General features: G+C 39.7%; 1 protein-coding gene across 1 annotated transcript; it reads right to left on the reverse strand.

The window, feature by feature from the left end:
• Positions 1–9302: 9302 nt before the first annotated feature.
• LOC121951963 (high-affinity choline transporter 1-like) lies at positions 9303–14924 on the reverse strand. Its single transcript, XM_042498463.1, has 8 exons — positions 14741–14924; positions 14356–14469; positions 12850–13005; positions 12604–12752; positions 12380–12523; positions 11185–11338; positions 9915–10129; positions 9303–9833 (listed from the first exon to the last, which is right to left on the reverse strand). The coding sequence occupies exons 1-8, from the start codon at positions 14922–14924 to the stop codon at positions 9303–9305; spliced, it is 1647 nt and encodes a 548-aa protein (XP_042354397.1).
• Positions 14925–18327: the final 3403 nt, after the last annotated feature.

Genomic DNA, 18327 nt, shown 5'->3' on the forward strand with positions numbered 1-18327 from the left:
CGAGCGTTTATTCACCGCTACAAACCGTCTCTGTTCGTCGCCACCACGGCGTCCTCACACCAAAACTCAAAACAAAAACTGTACACCAGCTTGTCTTGTTGTGTTTGGTGCAGAGATAAACCTGAGAGCGAGCATCGGGACGCCATCACAAGTCTCATTTCCTGACTGAAGTGTGTGTCTGGGGAATAAGGGCGGGATAGCGAGGCCCTCGGCTCCGTCAAAGCAAACATATTAAAGCAGAAACAACATGGCAGTTTACACGAGAGCTGCTGTCCGCCTGAGTCAAACCAGCAATTTCTGAATATGAATTAGACATCACTTTCACCATGGCAACCGCCTCCTTTTTGTTGCTGAGGCTCCTCAGTTGACCACAAAGAGTGAACCGCCATCTGGGACAACAGGCGGAGGGAGGAGGGACACACACACACACACACACACACACACACACACACACACACACACATGCACAGAGGAAACAATGCACAGTACACACAAGCTTTACAAGGCACAAACACGCTGTCACAGATATCCACATGTATGCATAAACAGCGTGTTAATATTCCACACAAACCAGCAACAAAAGGCAAAAACACGACACGTGAATGTGCACAGAAAATAATTCAACCAACAGCCTCGTACGCAGCCTTGACTAAGCAAAAAAACATTCGTCATTCTTCATTCTTCAACTCATTTGTTGAGAAACACAAACTGACTGGCATACAGAGACAATATTCGAGGAATGAGTCTGAAAAACAGACATGAGTCGGCTTTTCTGCACTTATAGTTGGTTATTTAAAAAAAAAAAAAAAAATTTGTCTGTTAGATGCCAAAAATAAGAGGTTAATAATAATAATAGATAAATATACATTAGAAAATCCACACTTTTACAGTTCTTGGCTTTGATTAATGGCGTTCTGTTTGGGGGCATGTTTTCTATAAAATTCCCAAAAATTTGTAGAAAATGAAAAAAAAAAAAAAAAAAATGAAAAAATGTTTTTTTTTCCTTTAAAAATTGCCCAAATATTTTTATCTTTTAAAATCACCAACAAAAATTGAACAAAAGAAAAAATATCTATACCACTTCAAATGGCTGTATGTTGTATCTATTTGACTGCCATATTTTATTTTATTTTTTATTTTTTTACAACTTTTTGGTAATTTTTAAAGATAAAATTTTCCGTTTTTTTTTTTTTTTTGTGCAATAAATAAAATTTCTTGTGGGATTATGAAAGTATCCTTTCCTCCTTTATTTTAACATGAAGATAAATAAAAAAAAAAACAAGTCACTTTAAAAGATCAAACAAAGGATCACATCATCACCCAAATTCAGAGAAAAAGATAAATCTGCCAGTTATTCACACCGGTTGTCCTTTCTGACCATCCACTCTATGCATGGAGACGGTGTGTGTGTGTGTGTGTGTGTGTGTGTGTGTGTGTGTGTGTTGTGTGTGTTCTGACATGTATGGGGGGGGGGTCACGGTCACTGACACAAACGTCCCTACACTTCCCCCCCGGAGACTGAGCGGCCTACATTCAACCATCAGACCCACTGTTACATAAAACCACCACCGCCACACAAGCCGGCTTCCTGCCTGTTGCTAGGCAACGAGCCCCGGAGCCCCATCGTCGAGTCTCGCTGGGCCTCGGCTGTACCTGAAAGTGCTCAAATGGGTCAGTGAGGACAAAAGGAAAGAGACAAACTGGGCAAACGGGAAAAAAAAAAAAGAAAGAAAGAAAGAAAGGGAAAAAGCCATAAAAGCGCGTCTGTGGGACTGTGCAGGTCTGCGCTGAGGATCATGGGTATAATGAGGTTTGTTAGTCAGGGAGGACTGAGGGAGGAAAAGCAGCGAGGAGGAGGATCTGAGGAGAGGAACAGCAGACTCTGACAGAAGCGTGGAAGAGGAAGATGAGACGGCAGCTGTCTGAACAGACTGCGATAGGTGACGCAGAGGATGAAACAAAACATATTGTCTCATTTGCTGTTTTCACGATGGCGTCGGAGCGTGTCAACAAATCGCGTCACAGTCTTCCGTATGTGTTCAGGTTGAGATCTGGTGACCGTGAAGGCCGCAGCATGTGATTCCCATCATTTGCATACTTTTGATAATTGCTGTGTGGAAGCATCTGCCACGTTCAGTCATTTATTGATCGTTTATCTTGAGCTTGCCGCCGTCTGCGGTCGTGTTTTTATGAATATTTCATGCCAAAAAAGAGTGAAAGGTTCAACTTGTTTTTGCATGAAGTTTATTGTTTAGATATAAGAATAAAAAAGTTCACAAAAACACGCCGACACGTTTTCATCCCGCTCTGTCAGCGACTTTCGGCACCTGTTTATGATGTTTCCGTATCTTTCTGCGTCAGCTGTTTACGCTCCGGGATGCAGTTACCACGATGTAAACAAAGGCACATGGCGGGATGATGCAGCACGCTCCCTATGTTTACACAACAGCACTTGGCACACAGACTGTCGAGAGATTAGATGTTTGATGTTTGGATATTTATTCCGTACATGCAAAAAAAAAAAAAAAACGGAAAAAACGGAGAAAATAATAATAAAACAAAATTGCAATATCAAAAATAGTTAAGTTATTTAAAATGAACAGATTCAGAGAGCACAAATAGAATCTTACATGTTCAAAAAGGAGTAAGAGGAAGTATAAACGTATTATTTCCTCGCCCCACTCAGCTAATCAGTTTATTATTTCCTAAACTTTATCTATAACACACATACAAACACACTATCCATACACACACGTATACACACACGTATACATACACATACATACACATACATGTATACATACACATACATACACATACATGTATACATACAAATACATACACATACATGTATACATACACATACATGTACACATACATGTATACATACACATACATGTATACATACACATACATACACATACATGTATACATACAAATACATACACATACATGTATACATACAAATACATACACATACATGTACACATACATACACATACATGTATACATACACATACATACACATACATGTATACATACACATACATACACATACATGTATACATACATATACATACTTTATTTGTATACCATCTTTCATACAAGAAATGCAGCTCATTGTGACTTACAAACACACACACACACACACACACACACACACACACACACACACACACATATATATATTAGGGATGCTAACATTAATCTACAATCAATTCATCAGCCGATAATAATAAGAATTTACTCAAACATATGAAATGTATTCAATCAATCAATAGGCTGCAGTGTACGTTGCTGTAAGCTTTGATTGAGGAAAATGTGCATGTGGTATTATTTTTTTCTTTAATTTATTTTTAACAATATTTTGTAAAAACAATATTGATCAAACATTTATTAAATTATTAATTTTCCCTAAATCAATTTTTATCTATTCTTTTTCTTTCTTTTTCTTTTTTTAATTCTTTTTTTTTTTTTTTTTTCTAATGGTTTTTCCTGTGTATTATTCTTCTATTTTTTTCTTTTGTGTTGTGTTTTTTTTTTATTTATCTAATTTTTTGTGTGTTTTGTGATTTTTAAGTGTACAGCACTTAACAAACGGTGATTTTGATAAGTGCTTTTTAAATAAACTTTATTATTATGATTATAATTATTTCCTGTGTGGCATATTTCAGAACCCAGAATTCTGATAAACTCCTTCATCTTCATCGGTGCTTCGCGTCCAACAAACCCTCGCGTTGCTCTTTTAACTGGCGCTCGCCAACAGATCTCTACTCTGCCTCTGAATTATTAACGCCTCCCTCATCAATGTTTGATTCCGCATTTTACGATTCACTATCCATGCACGGCTCGCGCTCATGATATACTCCCTTTGAAATGTATACAGAGTCCTGGGCTGTGATTGGCGGGAGGAGGGGTGCAGGTGTGCTGCGGGGAGATAACGCCTACCTGTGGGGGGCTCCGCTGATTGGCTGCGGGATCGGTTTGATCGGTTTCTGCTGCAGTTTCCTTGACGAGGGTTGTTTGTCACTTTTCCAGCTGCACTGTCTCGATAGATGTGCCTTTTCTTTTCTGTTACGACTAATTAGAAATCAGCAGGAAACTCAGACTTTTGAGGTGCAGTATGAACGCAGCCAACTGCAGATTTAGCTTCTGATGTCAACCTGCGTAGAAAGATTTGAAAGTTTTTACCGTCAGAGGTTCACCTGAAACGACTTTCTCTCTGTTCCGACTTCTCTCTCCGTCTGACAGACAAAAACAACACAGCAACCTTGTTAATTTGGTACCAAAAATAACCTCCATTAAGATTTCGTGACAACCGTCCCACCGCAGCCTATCATCACACCTCTGGAGCTGAAACGCGCCGAAAATAGTTTCACTCTCGATGAATTTCCTGTCACTTCTCAGCCTGTAAACCTCTTAAACAGAGGCAGACGGAGACGAGTAGCACCCTCCATCCCAGGAGAGACACTCGAGGGAGAATTTGTGAATCTAGGACAGTCGATGGCGCTCCGGTTGACTGACGCAGGCAATTGTACGGCAATCTGGTGTAATCACTGAGCTTAACTATCTATAATTCAGGGGAGCGAGGGCCGGGCGATTCAAAAGACAGGCAGACTTTCTGTAAAGCAGGAAATAATTCATCAGATGCCTGAGTCCTGCTCAACATCTGAAAACACATCTGAACATCCGAAAACGGCGTCAGCGACTCTGAGGCAGAAACGTAAAAGTACACGAAATTAAATCTGGATGAAATGATGCATCAATGGTGGAATTAGACAACGTATTCTGAACAGGGGGTGCTGAAAGGGAAAAGTGTGTGTGTGTGTGTGTGTGTGTGTGTGTGTGTGTGTGTGTGTGTGTGTGTGTGTGTGTGTGTGTGTGTGTGTGTGTTTGGCAAATAAACCTCAACCTTAATTTGTTTTTGTTTCTGAAGCAAAAAGATGCAGAAAGATCTTTGAAAAAACAGAGATAACGAAAACACTCTCAAAAAAAACTTACTTACAATACTTCTCCAAATGTTTCAAAATAACCAAAACAAAAAATAAAAATGAATTTCTGTCATTTTGCTAATTGATTAATTGTTAAATTGATTGTTTCAGCTGTTTTTGTATTAACTGTTGGGTAATTTATTCATTAAAAAAAATCACATTTTATAAACTCTTCTGTTAAACTTTAAAGTATGCAATACAGCAAAGAAACAAAGAAAACAACATACTCAAAAACTCAAAATTCAAAAACTCAAAAAAAGACCCCTCTCTCAAAAAAAACTGTAAATTGTTTTTAAAACCCGGAAAACACAAAAACAAGCAAAAAAAAAAAAAGCAAAACAAAGCAAAAGGAAAAACCCAACAACCTCAAAATAAAAAAACATAAAAAAACTTTAAATCAGAATAAATTATTAAAGCTTATTAAATTAAAATTATGAAAGCTTTAAAATATTTTTTCTGCAGAGCAGTGTACTCAGCTCTAGTGTACAAAGCAATCTATCGCCTTTTTCTTTAGCAGCTTTACGCGTGTTTTAAAAAACCTGCGTGCATGCTTTTAAATTTTGGTGGGAAAGAGGTAAGAGAGTCGACTGCACAGTTAAAGTTTATTTCCTGTTTTATTCTGAGAGTCCAGCTGCTCGTGTGTCAGGTCTTGTGTGACTTCCTGTCTCTGTCTGTTTTCTGACGCACCTGTCCTCCATCAGCCTCGTCAGTCCTCCCAGAGTCCTCTCTGCACACCTGCTCTGTGTGAGTCTCGTTAGCTCGCTGTCTTTTCCTGTCCACCGCCTCCAGCTGCGTGTTGTTCCTGTGATTAGTGTTTTTGTGTATATATACGTGTGATCTTCTCTTCGTTTCTTGTCAGTTCGTCTGTGTTTGCCGCTGCGTTTCCTCTGTGTTCATGGTGTCGCTCCGCTCTCAGTCTCTCCTGTTCTCTTCATCGCTTCATTTAGTCTCAGCTCAGTTTGGATTATCACTTTTGTACTTTGAGTTTGTTGCCTGCCTGTTTTTGGAGATTTTTGCCTTTCACAAGCTATTTGACCCTTTCAAAACTGAGCAAAAACAAGAAGTTAGTAAAAAAAGCAACAACTAGAAAATAAGGAAAAGAGAAAAAAAAACTTAAAGTGTGAAAAATGAAAATATTCATTTTCTTTTTCTTTTTTAGATAAACAATTTTTAGAATTATAAATATAGTTTTCTGGAAATTGTTCCCTTTTTTTAAAAAAAAAAATATCCAATATTTCTCAATCCATCCACCTCGCCCCCCCCCCCCCCCCCCCCCCCCCCCCCCCCCAAAGCTAATTTTCAAGTCATTTCATTGTCACTTTCATTGTCAGTTTTTTTTTTTTTAATTTTTATTTAAGAAAATAACCAGAAAATTTGTTTTTTTAGAAAAGAAAAAGATTTTTAGAAAAGAGAGAAGGAGCATTTTAAGAGAAATTTGATGTCCAGAATTTAGAATTACAACTTTATATAAAAAATTATGTTTAAGATTTTTAAATTTTTATTTTTCATCACTGTTTTGCAGGTTATTTTTAACTTTTTTCTTGTCCTTTTTGTTTCTTCGTGTAATTGTCTTGCAACTTTTTGCCATTTATGTTGTAAATATTTGGGTCATTTCTTGTCTTCAAGTTGCACATTGCTATTTTTCCATGTTTTTGAAAGAAATCAAACCCAATTGTTTCAAAAGTTTCAGAGTGTTAAATATATCAGCAGAGGATCAGAGGATGGTTTTATGAATAGTTTTATGATAAATCTGAATAGCCCTGACAAATAACCTACTTTATTTGATTTGAGGCCCTGTATCCCATCAAAATGGGTTAAACTTTTTGGATTTTCTGGCTTCACTGAGATGAACATTGTGCTAGTTTCTACCTGAGAACTGCATTAAACCGCAATTCTCATTTGCTAACTCAAGATAAAAGTTTTTTTCTTGTGTCAGATTTTTCTGGCTGAGTTTTGCTCCACAGATAAATTTACATTTTAGCATTTAGCTGATGCTTCACAGCAAAATACTGCAACTGTGATAATGAAAGAAGAAATCCTCTTTAAAGTCACCAAGCTGAACAGAGAAAGTCCGAAAAAATACTTTGATCAGCTCTCGTTCAATGGCTGCGGTCCAAACCTTAAACCTCCTAATAGCCGCCACTTGAGGAAACAGGTTCTGCTTGTCTGATCTGTCCAACACGACGTTACAATACAAATCAGACGCCACTTAGCTCGACATCGATTCACTGCACTTAAACACACAGCGCTCCCAGCACGGCCGATCCTCCCTCAGATCTAAGATAAGAAACTATGAAATGAACCGTATTGATCCTGCAGGAGAAAGTGGGTCAGTGCTGCAGACACAGGGAGCAAAGACGTGAATAACAACCCAAGAAAATGTGAAAAACTTTACGGCGGCACTGTGACGCTGTAAAGTCAACCCTGAGGGACTGTTTGGTGCATTTTACATGCTTTTTTATTTTTATTTTTTTCTGATAATTTTTGCTGTGTTTATGTACATGGCATCAATTTCAGCAAGATTGTGTATTTTGGTTTAATATTGGAATTTCCAGCTCAGCTTCAATACGTTGAAAATACTGTGGAAAAAAACTGTTACATTCAGACATTTAAATGCATCCCATTTCTCAGGATTTGATTTAAAACAAAGCAAAAAAAAACCTACTTTGCATGTAGTACATTGAATTTTTTTCCTTTTTCTTTTTTTTTTTTTAATCTAAAGAAAATGGTGATATCATTGCAAAAACCTGGCATTTAAAGTGTTAAAATTCTGAAAATGTATGAATATTTGACATTCATGATTAACACTTTAACATCGATGTTGCTGCTAATCATTGATATAACCCAGGCTGCAATAATTTAAAAAAAAACGACTTAGCATAGAGTATATCGAAAATAATTTTTTAAAATTTAAAAACGTAGTGGAATCATGACAAAAATGATATTTAAATGATTAACACCCTAAAAATTAATATTTTATGTTTTGATTAGGACTGATGATAATTAAATAATAACTCAATGAAACACATTTTGTGCGCAGTGATATGATTGTGTAACATTAAAATGGGTCCTAAGGGTTAAACATCAGCAAAACGTAACTGTCGGATGAAAAATTGTTCTAAACACCAAAATCATCTTTTCAGTGACCTCTGGCAGCCTGACATCACCATCTCTAGAGCCAAAGCAATGAGAAAGAAATGAATTGCTATAAACGAGAGGAAAAAAAAACGAACACTGAAATTAACTTCCATAATAAAAGCTCAGTGTGAGAGTTTGGCTGTCACTCTTTCGGCACACCGACACGAGAATCCTCTATTATTAGTTTCGCTGTGATGCAGCACAAAGTTCACGTCAACTAATAAAACAAATCTCAACAAGCAGAGCGAGAGAAGATCAAAGATTTATCCTCTTTTTTCAAAAATCAAAACCCACTCAGCCTGTCTGTAGTTTCTCTCCGTGTTGCTCGCGCACTGAAGTGCTGCTGTTGTTGCTTAGCAACCATTACACCCATGAAAATATAATGAACAAAAGTGAGAAGATGCTGTAATCTTTGTGCATTTTGCAACGAGGCTGACTGAAAATGACTCTTACTTTACTGACTCTGGGAAAAATGTCTCAGAAACTAAACTCTACATAATATACGTATATTAGTTGTTTCATATAGGCCCCCTCTCCTCCACAGCAGTACATCGATTAGCTTTTGTGCTGCATGATTTGAGTTTTTATGAAGACGTAAGTGAAGCAACATAATATATAAAATAAACACAACAGAAACGTAGGTCGGACCGTCATTATAATGCATATGATGTAATGATTAAAGATATGTATACTATACATAATATAATATAATTAGCGTCAGTGATTTTGGAGTTAGACACTGACGTGCATCAGGTGGCATCCACGAGTGCCTGGACTCAAGGTTTCCCAGCAGAACAAAGTATTGTAAAAAGATCCGTCTATCATTCATGATCATCTGCTTATCCAAAGCCGGGTTGTGGCAAGATGATTCACTTCATCTGTCAGTGGTTTTAATATTTTGACTGATCAGTTTATCTCTTTAATTCAAAACAATTGGTCAGTTGTGGTCTTGAAAGTGTAAGCTCAAAGTCACAGTGATTCGGTCTATAGGCAAAAGAGGAGCTTTTATTAGAGTTTCCCAAATGCATCATTAACATTTGCATAACTGCATTTTTGAAGCACTATAAATAATATTTTGCAGTTATTTAGTGTAAATCATTTGCTTTCCTACTAATGTCAGCAAAGCAATGGTGACCTGTCTGTCGCTATAACCTACAAACCCCCCAAATAAACTTAGCATTTCGTATCCAACAATGATTCAGAAGCAAGTTCATCATTTTCATCAGATTTGTCTCTGGCATCTTCTGCTGGTGTCGCTCTTTGCTGGGATTTCACCTTGAACACGTCCAACTTCTCAGGAAAGATCCCCTTGTTGAACAGGAGCGAGGTCACAGCCGAAACCACCAGAACGGAGATCAGAGCGGACAGCATGCAAATGGTCTTGATGGGATAGCACTGAGCGTAAACACCATCCTCTGAAGTGCAACCTGGGAATTGCAGGACAACAGGAAGACTGAAGAGGGGCTCTCCACACAACAGCCTCATCACCACGGCAACAAGGAAGCCTGCGATCGCCCCGTAACCGTTGGCCACCTCAGTGAAGAGGATGCAGATCAGTTGGGGGAGCATGATGGTGTAGGTCAGGTCTGAGCTCACCATCCAGAACACCATCACACTGTTGCCTAGAGAGGTGAGGGATGTTCCCAGAAGGCCCACAAACACAATGGTGAGCCGAATCACCCATTGCAGCTCTTTATCTGAAGCCTAAAGCAGAGCAGAGAAAACTTGAGTATTTAATCTGCAATAATGGCGACAGAAAACAAAAAAATCCTCACTGTACTGCACCTGACTCCTGATGGACCGGTAGATGTTGGTGGTGAAGATGGTGGTTGCAGACAAAATGCTCGAGTCAGCGGATGACATCACTGCAGCAGCAATAGCTCCGATGCCAAAAGCAGAAATGTAGCTCGGGGTTAAATTCTGGAGAGTGATGGGTAACACCACATACCCCTCCCCTCGCTCATATGGAGAAGGAGACCCATATGAGGTGCAGTTCCAGTCTGAAATATATAAAAAACATTAAACAATAGGCATGTCTGCACGGAGCCCAGTAATCTGATTAGAAAAGGTAAATATAAACACCTTAGTCAGCTTAAACAGTCCCAAACCCATTCAAATTCAATCGATAAGAGGAGGAGTTTCAACATTTTCGTAAACACAGCAGGGCGGGCTTTATGACCTATACTGCAGCCAGCCACCAGGGGGCAATCCAGACTTTTTGGCATTCATATTTAAGTCGTAATTGCTGATCAATGATTCTAGGATCCTCATTAAGTGCTTATCCTTTTTACTGTTCACCACCTTGGTTCTATTGAACTGCACTACGTTAATCCCGTTGCTTCTCCGGAGAATTCCTGCTCTCTTGTTTCTGAGCTTTCCCGGATCCTGGCTGCAACCCTGGCTGTGCCTGATTGTTGTGATATCTGAGCTAGCGCTGTGATCCTGCCTTTGGTTGTGCTGTGGCTGCACTGATACTGTACCCCCCGCTCACCCTGATCATGCTCTCAGTCCTGGTTGCGCCGATGATCATGCCTTTGGACACGTCCCTATCAATATATGTATTGAGACTCTTATCAATATCATCATAGACCCACAATGACCCACAATGTCATCATAGAGTACATTTGATAATTTCGCACCTATCGTTATTGTAATATGACATGCATCTGTTTACATTATTGCTGTGTCTCTCTCCCCCTCCCCCCTCTCTCCCCCTCTCTCCCCCTCTCTCTTTCTCTTTCCTTTTTTGCCATAATTGTATTTCATTTGTTATTTACGACATCTATTGCACGTCTGTCCGTCCTGGAAGAGGGATCCCTCATCATCCTCTACCACTCTTCCTGAGGTTTCTTCCTTTTTTTTTTCTCCGTTACAGCGGTTCTTTTTTCGGGCGTGTTGCCTCGGGTGATGTGAGGGTCTAAGGGCAGAGGGATGTCGTATGCTGTAAAGCCCTCTGAGGCAAACCGTGTTTTGTGATAATGGGCTCTACAAATAAAACTGACTTGACTTGACTTTTGGGGAGCTGTCATGTTGTCAGTCTTTATGCCAAAATTACCTGTTGAAGCTGCAACAGCTCCAATCAGCACGGATGGGATGGCAGCAATGATCACGGCAACTGCGGCTACAAAACAGGTCAGTCTGGCCGTGTACGTGGAGCTGGAGGCGAGTGTCCTCTGATGGAAATCCTGAATGGCCATGTTGCCCAAAGTCTAGAACATGATACATGAGACAAAACCAGCCACAGTCTGTCATCGTGTTTTAAATGTCGACGTTATATGATGGAAATATTGCTAAAAAAAAAAAAAATAGAGCAATGATAAAAGACTACATTTGTAAATAAACTGAACGATCAGTTGTCATCTGTTTGACCAGTTTAAATAATCAGTTATTTTAAATGATAAATATATAAATAAGAATCGTCAATTGCATTGTAAATTAGCAACATAGACTCAATTATGGTGAATTACAATGTTCATAACAATTTTGATCTCCATGTAAAAAGGCTGTTCTGTCAGCGCTTCTGCTGTATGAGTGTGATGCCGAAAGCCACCTTCTGCATCCAACAGAACCGGTGGCATTGTAGTTATACTGTGGCGGCCACCTGGATGGCCCCGGCGCATCCACATGCAACATGCAAAGGCAATGTCACTTGAGAATGCATCTGGAAGTAACTGGTAGCGTGCACATGAAACGCTGAAGGACAGAGTCAGGTAAAAATGCTGCTGGTAACCACGTAATGTAAGGAGGACACGTGTGCTTATAGGGCGGACGGGGGGTGGGGAAGGTGGATGGGTAACTGATTTTTGTGCGGGAGTGCGGAGACTTAACCATTGTGACAGTCAGTGCTGTTGTGAAAACATAATGACCATGGTGCTTTATCCAACCATGTGCATTTGTTGACATCACAGAAACACCATCCCTGTGATTTTAACAAATGCACATGGTGACGTAAAGCAGCATGGTCCTTGTAAGACGCCATCAGTAGACACAGAAAGTTACTGACAGTGCGGCAACATGTGAGGAGTTGGGATGCGAATGGGTTGATGCAAGTCTTCAGATAACTGTAAATATAATTCTAGGAATACTAATGATAGCACTAATAATAAAAGTGATAATATAATGTAATTTTCTTTAAGGCTAGTGTGCACATGAGATTCTAGATAATGCATTTTTTTTGCCTCATAAAACATGAAAACCAAGCAGTCTCAGCAATAAAAAACACATTTATTTTGTTCTTTTAATCATCTTACCAACACTAGAAAATCATCAGTCCATCTCCCAATTTCATCAGACTTGAGCTGTCCAGTCCAGGGGGCCTGATACGTGTGGTTGAATGCTGTTTTAGTGATGTCAATATAAACGCCGCTCGTCAGAATAAAAGGAACTAACAGCCACTGTGAAAAAAGAGGAATCACTCAGCAAAATCCAAAAGAGGAAGAATACATTTGAAACTCTTTTATGATGTAAAACTCACCAAGCTCAGAAACACCAGTGAAATCTGGATGACATCAGTGTAAGCAACTGAATATAGACCTCCGAGACCCGTGTAGACGATCGCCACGGCAGCAGAGATCCAGACGCAAACACTGAAGGGCAGATCTAAAACCACACTCATGGTTGCTCCTGTAGCAAACCATGCAAAGAATGAAAAAAAGATAACTGATAAACTGCAAGAATGCATTAGAAAGTTGTTAATTTGAGTGTATTTGTAAGTGTTTACCCAAAGACACCAGCGTGGCCGTGATGTAAAAAACTTCAGTGATGAATGGAACAATGGAAAGAACCGCAGTCATTGCTTTTCCATACTTCCTCTGAAATGGATCCATCATGCTGATGTAATTGTTCTCCCTCATTGGCTTTGCAAAAAATAGTCCTCCTTTCAAGTGATGGAAAAAGAGAAAAAAGGCAATACTTTGTTACTGAACATCCTGGCACACCAGGGATACTCAGCCTGCTTTACTTGGGGGCCAATTTGCAAAATCACAGGCAGCCAGGGGCCAGCATTAAAGTATCTAAGATTTAAGGATGTTTCTTGGATTTAAGGAGCTCATTTTTCTTGCTCTTTTTCTTGTGCATAGTTTCCATGCAAAAAATTAAACAGAAGCCGGAAATAGCCAGAATTAGCCGAAAGTGCTGAACACTTCAGTTCCTTTAATGGCCACTAGATTATCTCCAATCATTCAAGTGGCAGCTTTGAGTGACAGGTGCTGCCTGTTGACGGGTTGCTACGATGCTGTAAACGCTGGTGATGTAAGATAATAGTAAATCCCAGATATATAGAGTGTAGGCTGAGCTGTGGCTAGTGCTATTTCAGTGTGTTTTCATGGAAGTTAAATTTTAAAGTCTTGTGTTCAGTCTTCAGCGTTCGGTTGTATGTAGAAACCATCCAAAGAGTCTAATGATCTGCTTTTTGGTTGTTGTTTTTGCATTAAGTAAGCTGGATTTTATTTTATTAGTTTAAAGCCTGTTCATTTTTGGTGAGATGTCAACACTAATTTCACCATGATCCAGATTTTATGAATGAATTTTTTTAAGTTGTAGGAAACTTGATGGATGTGTTGGTGTGTTGATGTGTTTGTATCTGTTTGCATTGTCTGTTGTAATGTAATGTTTTATGTTGTTCTTTTATCATGTGTGATAAGTGTTTTAAGTGTTAAGTATTTGTTTTTTTTGTACCTGTGCTGGGACTGCCGATGTAAACTAGCTAATAGCTAAATCTGCCATGAATCAACTTTTTTTCATTTGAGATTAATGTTTTTTTATATAGGTCCTTGCTTAATGAAGTCATGGAAAAAAAGAAAGATTCTTAGTATCAGCACGATCAAAGTTAACCTTAACTGTAAATGCACCATGCCAACCAAGCTCTCAGCTAGCGTTAGGACTCGCCCGACCCTCACTTGCAGCTCCAAATTCAAAAATGACGTCGGTAAAAATGCCAAATTTGAGGCTTCAATGTGTGAGTCCAAAACACAATGTGGGAGGTCACAGTGGCTTCGCTGATATTATACAGTCTATACACAGTCTATGACATGAAAGTGCACTTGAGCAAATATCACATGTTACATAGTAATTAGACCTCTGAGTAACAGGTTTTTCTTATTTACTGAACACCGCTCAAAAATTGTGTAGGTTCAGTGATGTGCGGTTTTGACACATCTCCTCATAAGAAAAAAAAAAGATAAAATTCAGAAGTGCTACATTGAGACTGATTTGAAAACAGACCTACCGATGATAAAGGAAATAGATATTTGCAGAGGCAGAAGAGCCCAAATGAGGCCCTTGTTGGGGTCATAAACTGACTCTGCAACTCCAATGATAAAGGCACCTCCAATCCAAGTGGCTGCAGGAGAAAAAACATGTTCACATACATGTATTATTCGGGTCTCATCATTAATGTAGGTGTGTGTTGGTGAAGTATTGTGATTTCAGATATGCCCCATTATTTTCAGGAAATCAGCATTATTTTGACATGAATATGACTTAAATTTGTATCTGACCAGCAACCTCTTTACCCCATTCTCACAAATGTTTTCTTCAACCGCATAGCACAAAAAAAGAGTTTTAAGAACACTCATTGAAGATGCATTTTAAACAGGGAAACCAGAACTCACCCGTCATTGTGAAGACTCCCACTATCAAGTTAACACTTCGGTTTGCCAAAAAAGAAACCTCTAACCGTCCGCCTTGTGCGTTTTGCTCCATCTTCTTAGATTTTACAGATGCCCAAATGCCGATTCCCAACACAAGCAAGTAGAACGCCGCCATCATTATCACACCTGGTACATTGAGCGCCATCGCTGATTTAGGCTGCAAAGGTATCTGACACTCAGCGTCTGGGATTCGGGTGTTGCCTTCTTTATGGAGACGGCAGCATACATCACAAACTTGATAAACTGGATTTAAAATCAGTTATGCAGTGGCACTGAGGTAGATGTAGAACAAAGGTTCAGGTGCTTCTGAAAACTACTGTGTATTTAAGTCATCTTTGCTGTATTGTTGTATGTTTATTTTGATTTGTGGTGACATTTATGCCTAGAAACAAAAGGACAGTGTGGTGACATAATTTTGATTTATATTGGATCAGCTCTGCCTCGTTTAACCGTATTTTTAGATTTCAGTCCCAGTTTGAGAGAGAGTCTGTGTGGAAATACGTCCTGCAAAAGCCCTGAAAGCCAGCAAAACTCCGCTGATGTGTTTTGTATTAATATGCATAATCTGTTTGGAAACTTTTTTCATTCACTGCAAACCTTTTTATTTTCGCCGTGAGTTCGCTTCATTCATTCTGATCAGTGTTTGAATTCCACTGCAGGCATAGCGCACGCTTGCTAGTCAGATACAGGTGTGGAGCGGGCACACTCGGACTCCTTAGTTATTGTCCATACCACGATGTCCCCCACACTGCACTGGGTGACTCTGGTTTGATATCTAACGTGTCAGCAAAAATTGATGTTGCACAATGGTGATCCGTCGTCAGTGCCATTAGCTCATTCACTATATTATGAGGATGCCGCTGTCACAATTTATGTTTGAACAGAGCCAGCAGGGCCGTGTCCCTCTGCTTCCAGACCTCATGCTTAGTTAGGACAACCCTGTCTGGACTTAAACTCAGTATTTATTAAGCAGACAGAGAGTCAACCATCTCATCTCATTCGTCTAATTAATTCCTAACTAAACTCTTAGTTTGTTTTTTTTTGTGAAATTATATGATGCCAGTGTGAATGATTGTCTGAATGTTTGCATAAAGAGCTGGTTTTTGTGTGTTTGTGTGTGTGTGTGTGAGATGGTTGATGATGGTTTAGTGTGTACCCACCCAGACTTGGATTGACATGGGAGACATGGAGCCCTGGGGAAGGACAAACTGCTAGACTGGCTGGTGTGTGTGTTTGTGTGTGTGTGTGTGTGTGTGTGCGTATGTGTGTGCATGTGTGTGCGTGTGTGTGCGGCAGGAGGGTGATGGTGTTTGGCTTGTCGGGGCTCAACCCACATTCAAGAAACAGTCTCAAACGTCACCCCTACACACACACACACACACACACACACACACACACACACATCGGCTGTCTCATTCACACTTAACAGAATGTGACAAGTCTGCCTCTGATTAGTGCCCTCCCTCCCAAATTTTGAGTTTTTCAGTATTTTCAGTATTTGTCTTGCAGTTCGGGGATAACAGCTCATAGCTGAAACTCTGCATTGAGGGACCGTTTATACGGCAACCATTCTTGCATGAAACGTTAAACTTTTGTTGCAGTTTAGCCTTTTTATTTACACGACAACAGCATTTTGGGGGCCTAAAAATGCAAAAATTTGAATCAGAGATCCAGAGAGTAATTGTTTTTAAAACGTCACTTATTCTGTCGCCATGTAAACTGGCAATGCACGCAGAGAACAGTGACATCACAGCTGCACCTTACGCATGTGCATTACGTTTCAGACAAATAGCCATCACCAAGTCGGAGGACAACTATTACAACGATGGTAGACATTCGAGCGATGTTTGTGCTGCTGACTCTGCTGAGGTCAGTTCTCATGTGTGCATTCGCCATCGTCCTCTTGTTTTATTTATGCTCACTGCTCTGAAGAAAAGCGCCTTTATGTGCAGGTGTGTGGTCTTCTTCTATGTTGTGTCATTACAAAGTTACAAAACCAACTACTGGCCTGGCATGCATACTGCAGCGTTTTTGGTTGTTTTTGTGGATCCCTGCACAAGAGGATAATTTTCACAATGTTATCATATTTATGTAGATTTATTTAAAAAGGCAATGGAAGGACTTTTCAGTGTTTCTTGTCTGTTCTTATGTAAACGCGGCCTCAGTTAGCTGGCCTCTGCTCCTCGAGATGCACTTCAGTTGACTGAGGTTGCTCACAGCTGGTTTTGCTGATTGTCATTTTGAACATTGTAGGATTTTTGAAGCATTGGTTAAAACCAATTTTTGTTTGCGTTTTATGACCAAACACTGATGGCGCATTGTCACTCCGAGACACACAACACATTGTCTGCACTTACTGCACGCACTAGTCTGTCATCTTTTGTTAAAACTTGAGATTGTTTATCTACTTGCAACACATGACAACAGCCTGAATCCCTCTAAAAAACTTTGTTTGGACCATAGCTTGTCTAAATAATGGATGTGAAGTCACCGGCTGGTTGGATTTTTTGAGCAGGATGTGACTAAACGCGTAAACACACAACATACACAAAGATTGTGCTATAGGGCCAGTACGACATTCCTCCCTCATGCTGCTGCTGCATTTTTGCATAGTACCAAACAGCATATACTCATCAAATGCTTCGTATGATCTCCTACAAATGAATGCCCCACAAATGACAGGTTTTATGTATCATTAACGCCTGTCTCACGACTGAATACCAGCTATTCATCTTTAGGAAAAGAAAGGAAAGTTACATAAAACTGGATGGAGAGCTTCCTCCTCTTCCTTTTAAAGTTCAGCACCAACAAGAAGGTTTATAATTTGTCAGTGTTGTAAACTCATCTCTATAAATTCACCAAAATGGGACTCCGTGCAAAAGCGGTGAGCAGATTTATCACCTTGTTTCTGCAAGAATGAGGACTGATTTCACTGCTGTGAAGCATGTCAAATCTTTACTGCTTTTCTCAAAGATACATTTTACTTGTTTACAGTTTTACTACTTGCATGATGTAAAAGGAAAATCAACATGAACCTCCTCACACGTGCAAACCTTACTGTCCACATTAATGCTCAGCAGAGGTAATCTGGGGTTTCAGGCTGATCTAGACGTTTGTTTGTCCACTTTCTCGTCTCTGCGTGTTGTAGCTGCTCTGAGCATCCAGCCGAGGACCTCACACGCTGTTTAGCAGAGCTCCATTTTCTAATCCAAACTGCTCGCAGGTCTCAGGGGCGAAGGGCTGAGCGAGTCGATTGGTCTCTAAGTGGGAGACAAATTGAAGCTTGTTGAGGCGAATGAGCCAAAAATGAATGCCTTCTCTCTCTCTCTCTATCGCTCGCCTGCTTGTTCTAAAAATGTTTTGATGGGCGTCCTCAGCAGGAAGATTGTGCAGAGCGCCAAAGCTACCAGAGCACAAAAACAGCATTAACTGCAATCTTAAAAAATTTCGTCTGTAAGCTCTGGTCATGTACTTGATTAAGCATGTTTACAAAGACGCAGCTATAAACTGAACTGAGCCATATTTTAGCCGAAATGACAACCGATGGC

This window comes from Plectropomus leopardus, chromosome 12, assembly GCF_008729295.1.
Source record: "Plectropomus leopardus isolate mb chromosome 12, YSFRI_Pleo_2.0, whole genome shotgun sequence".
NCBI lineage: Eukaryota > Metazoa > Chordata > Actinopteri > Perciformes > Serranidae > Plectropomus > Plectropomus leopardus.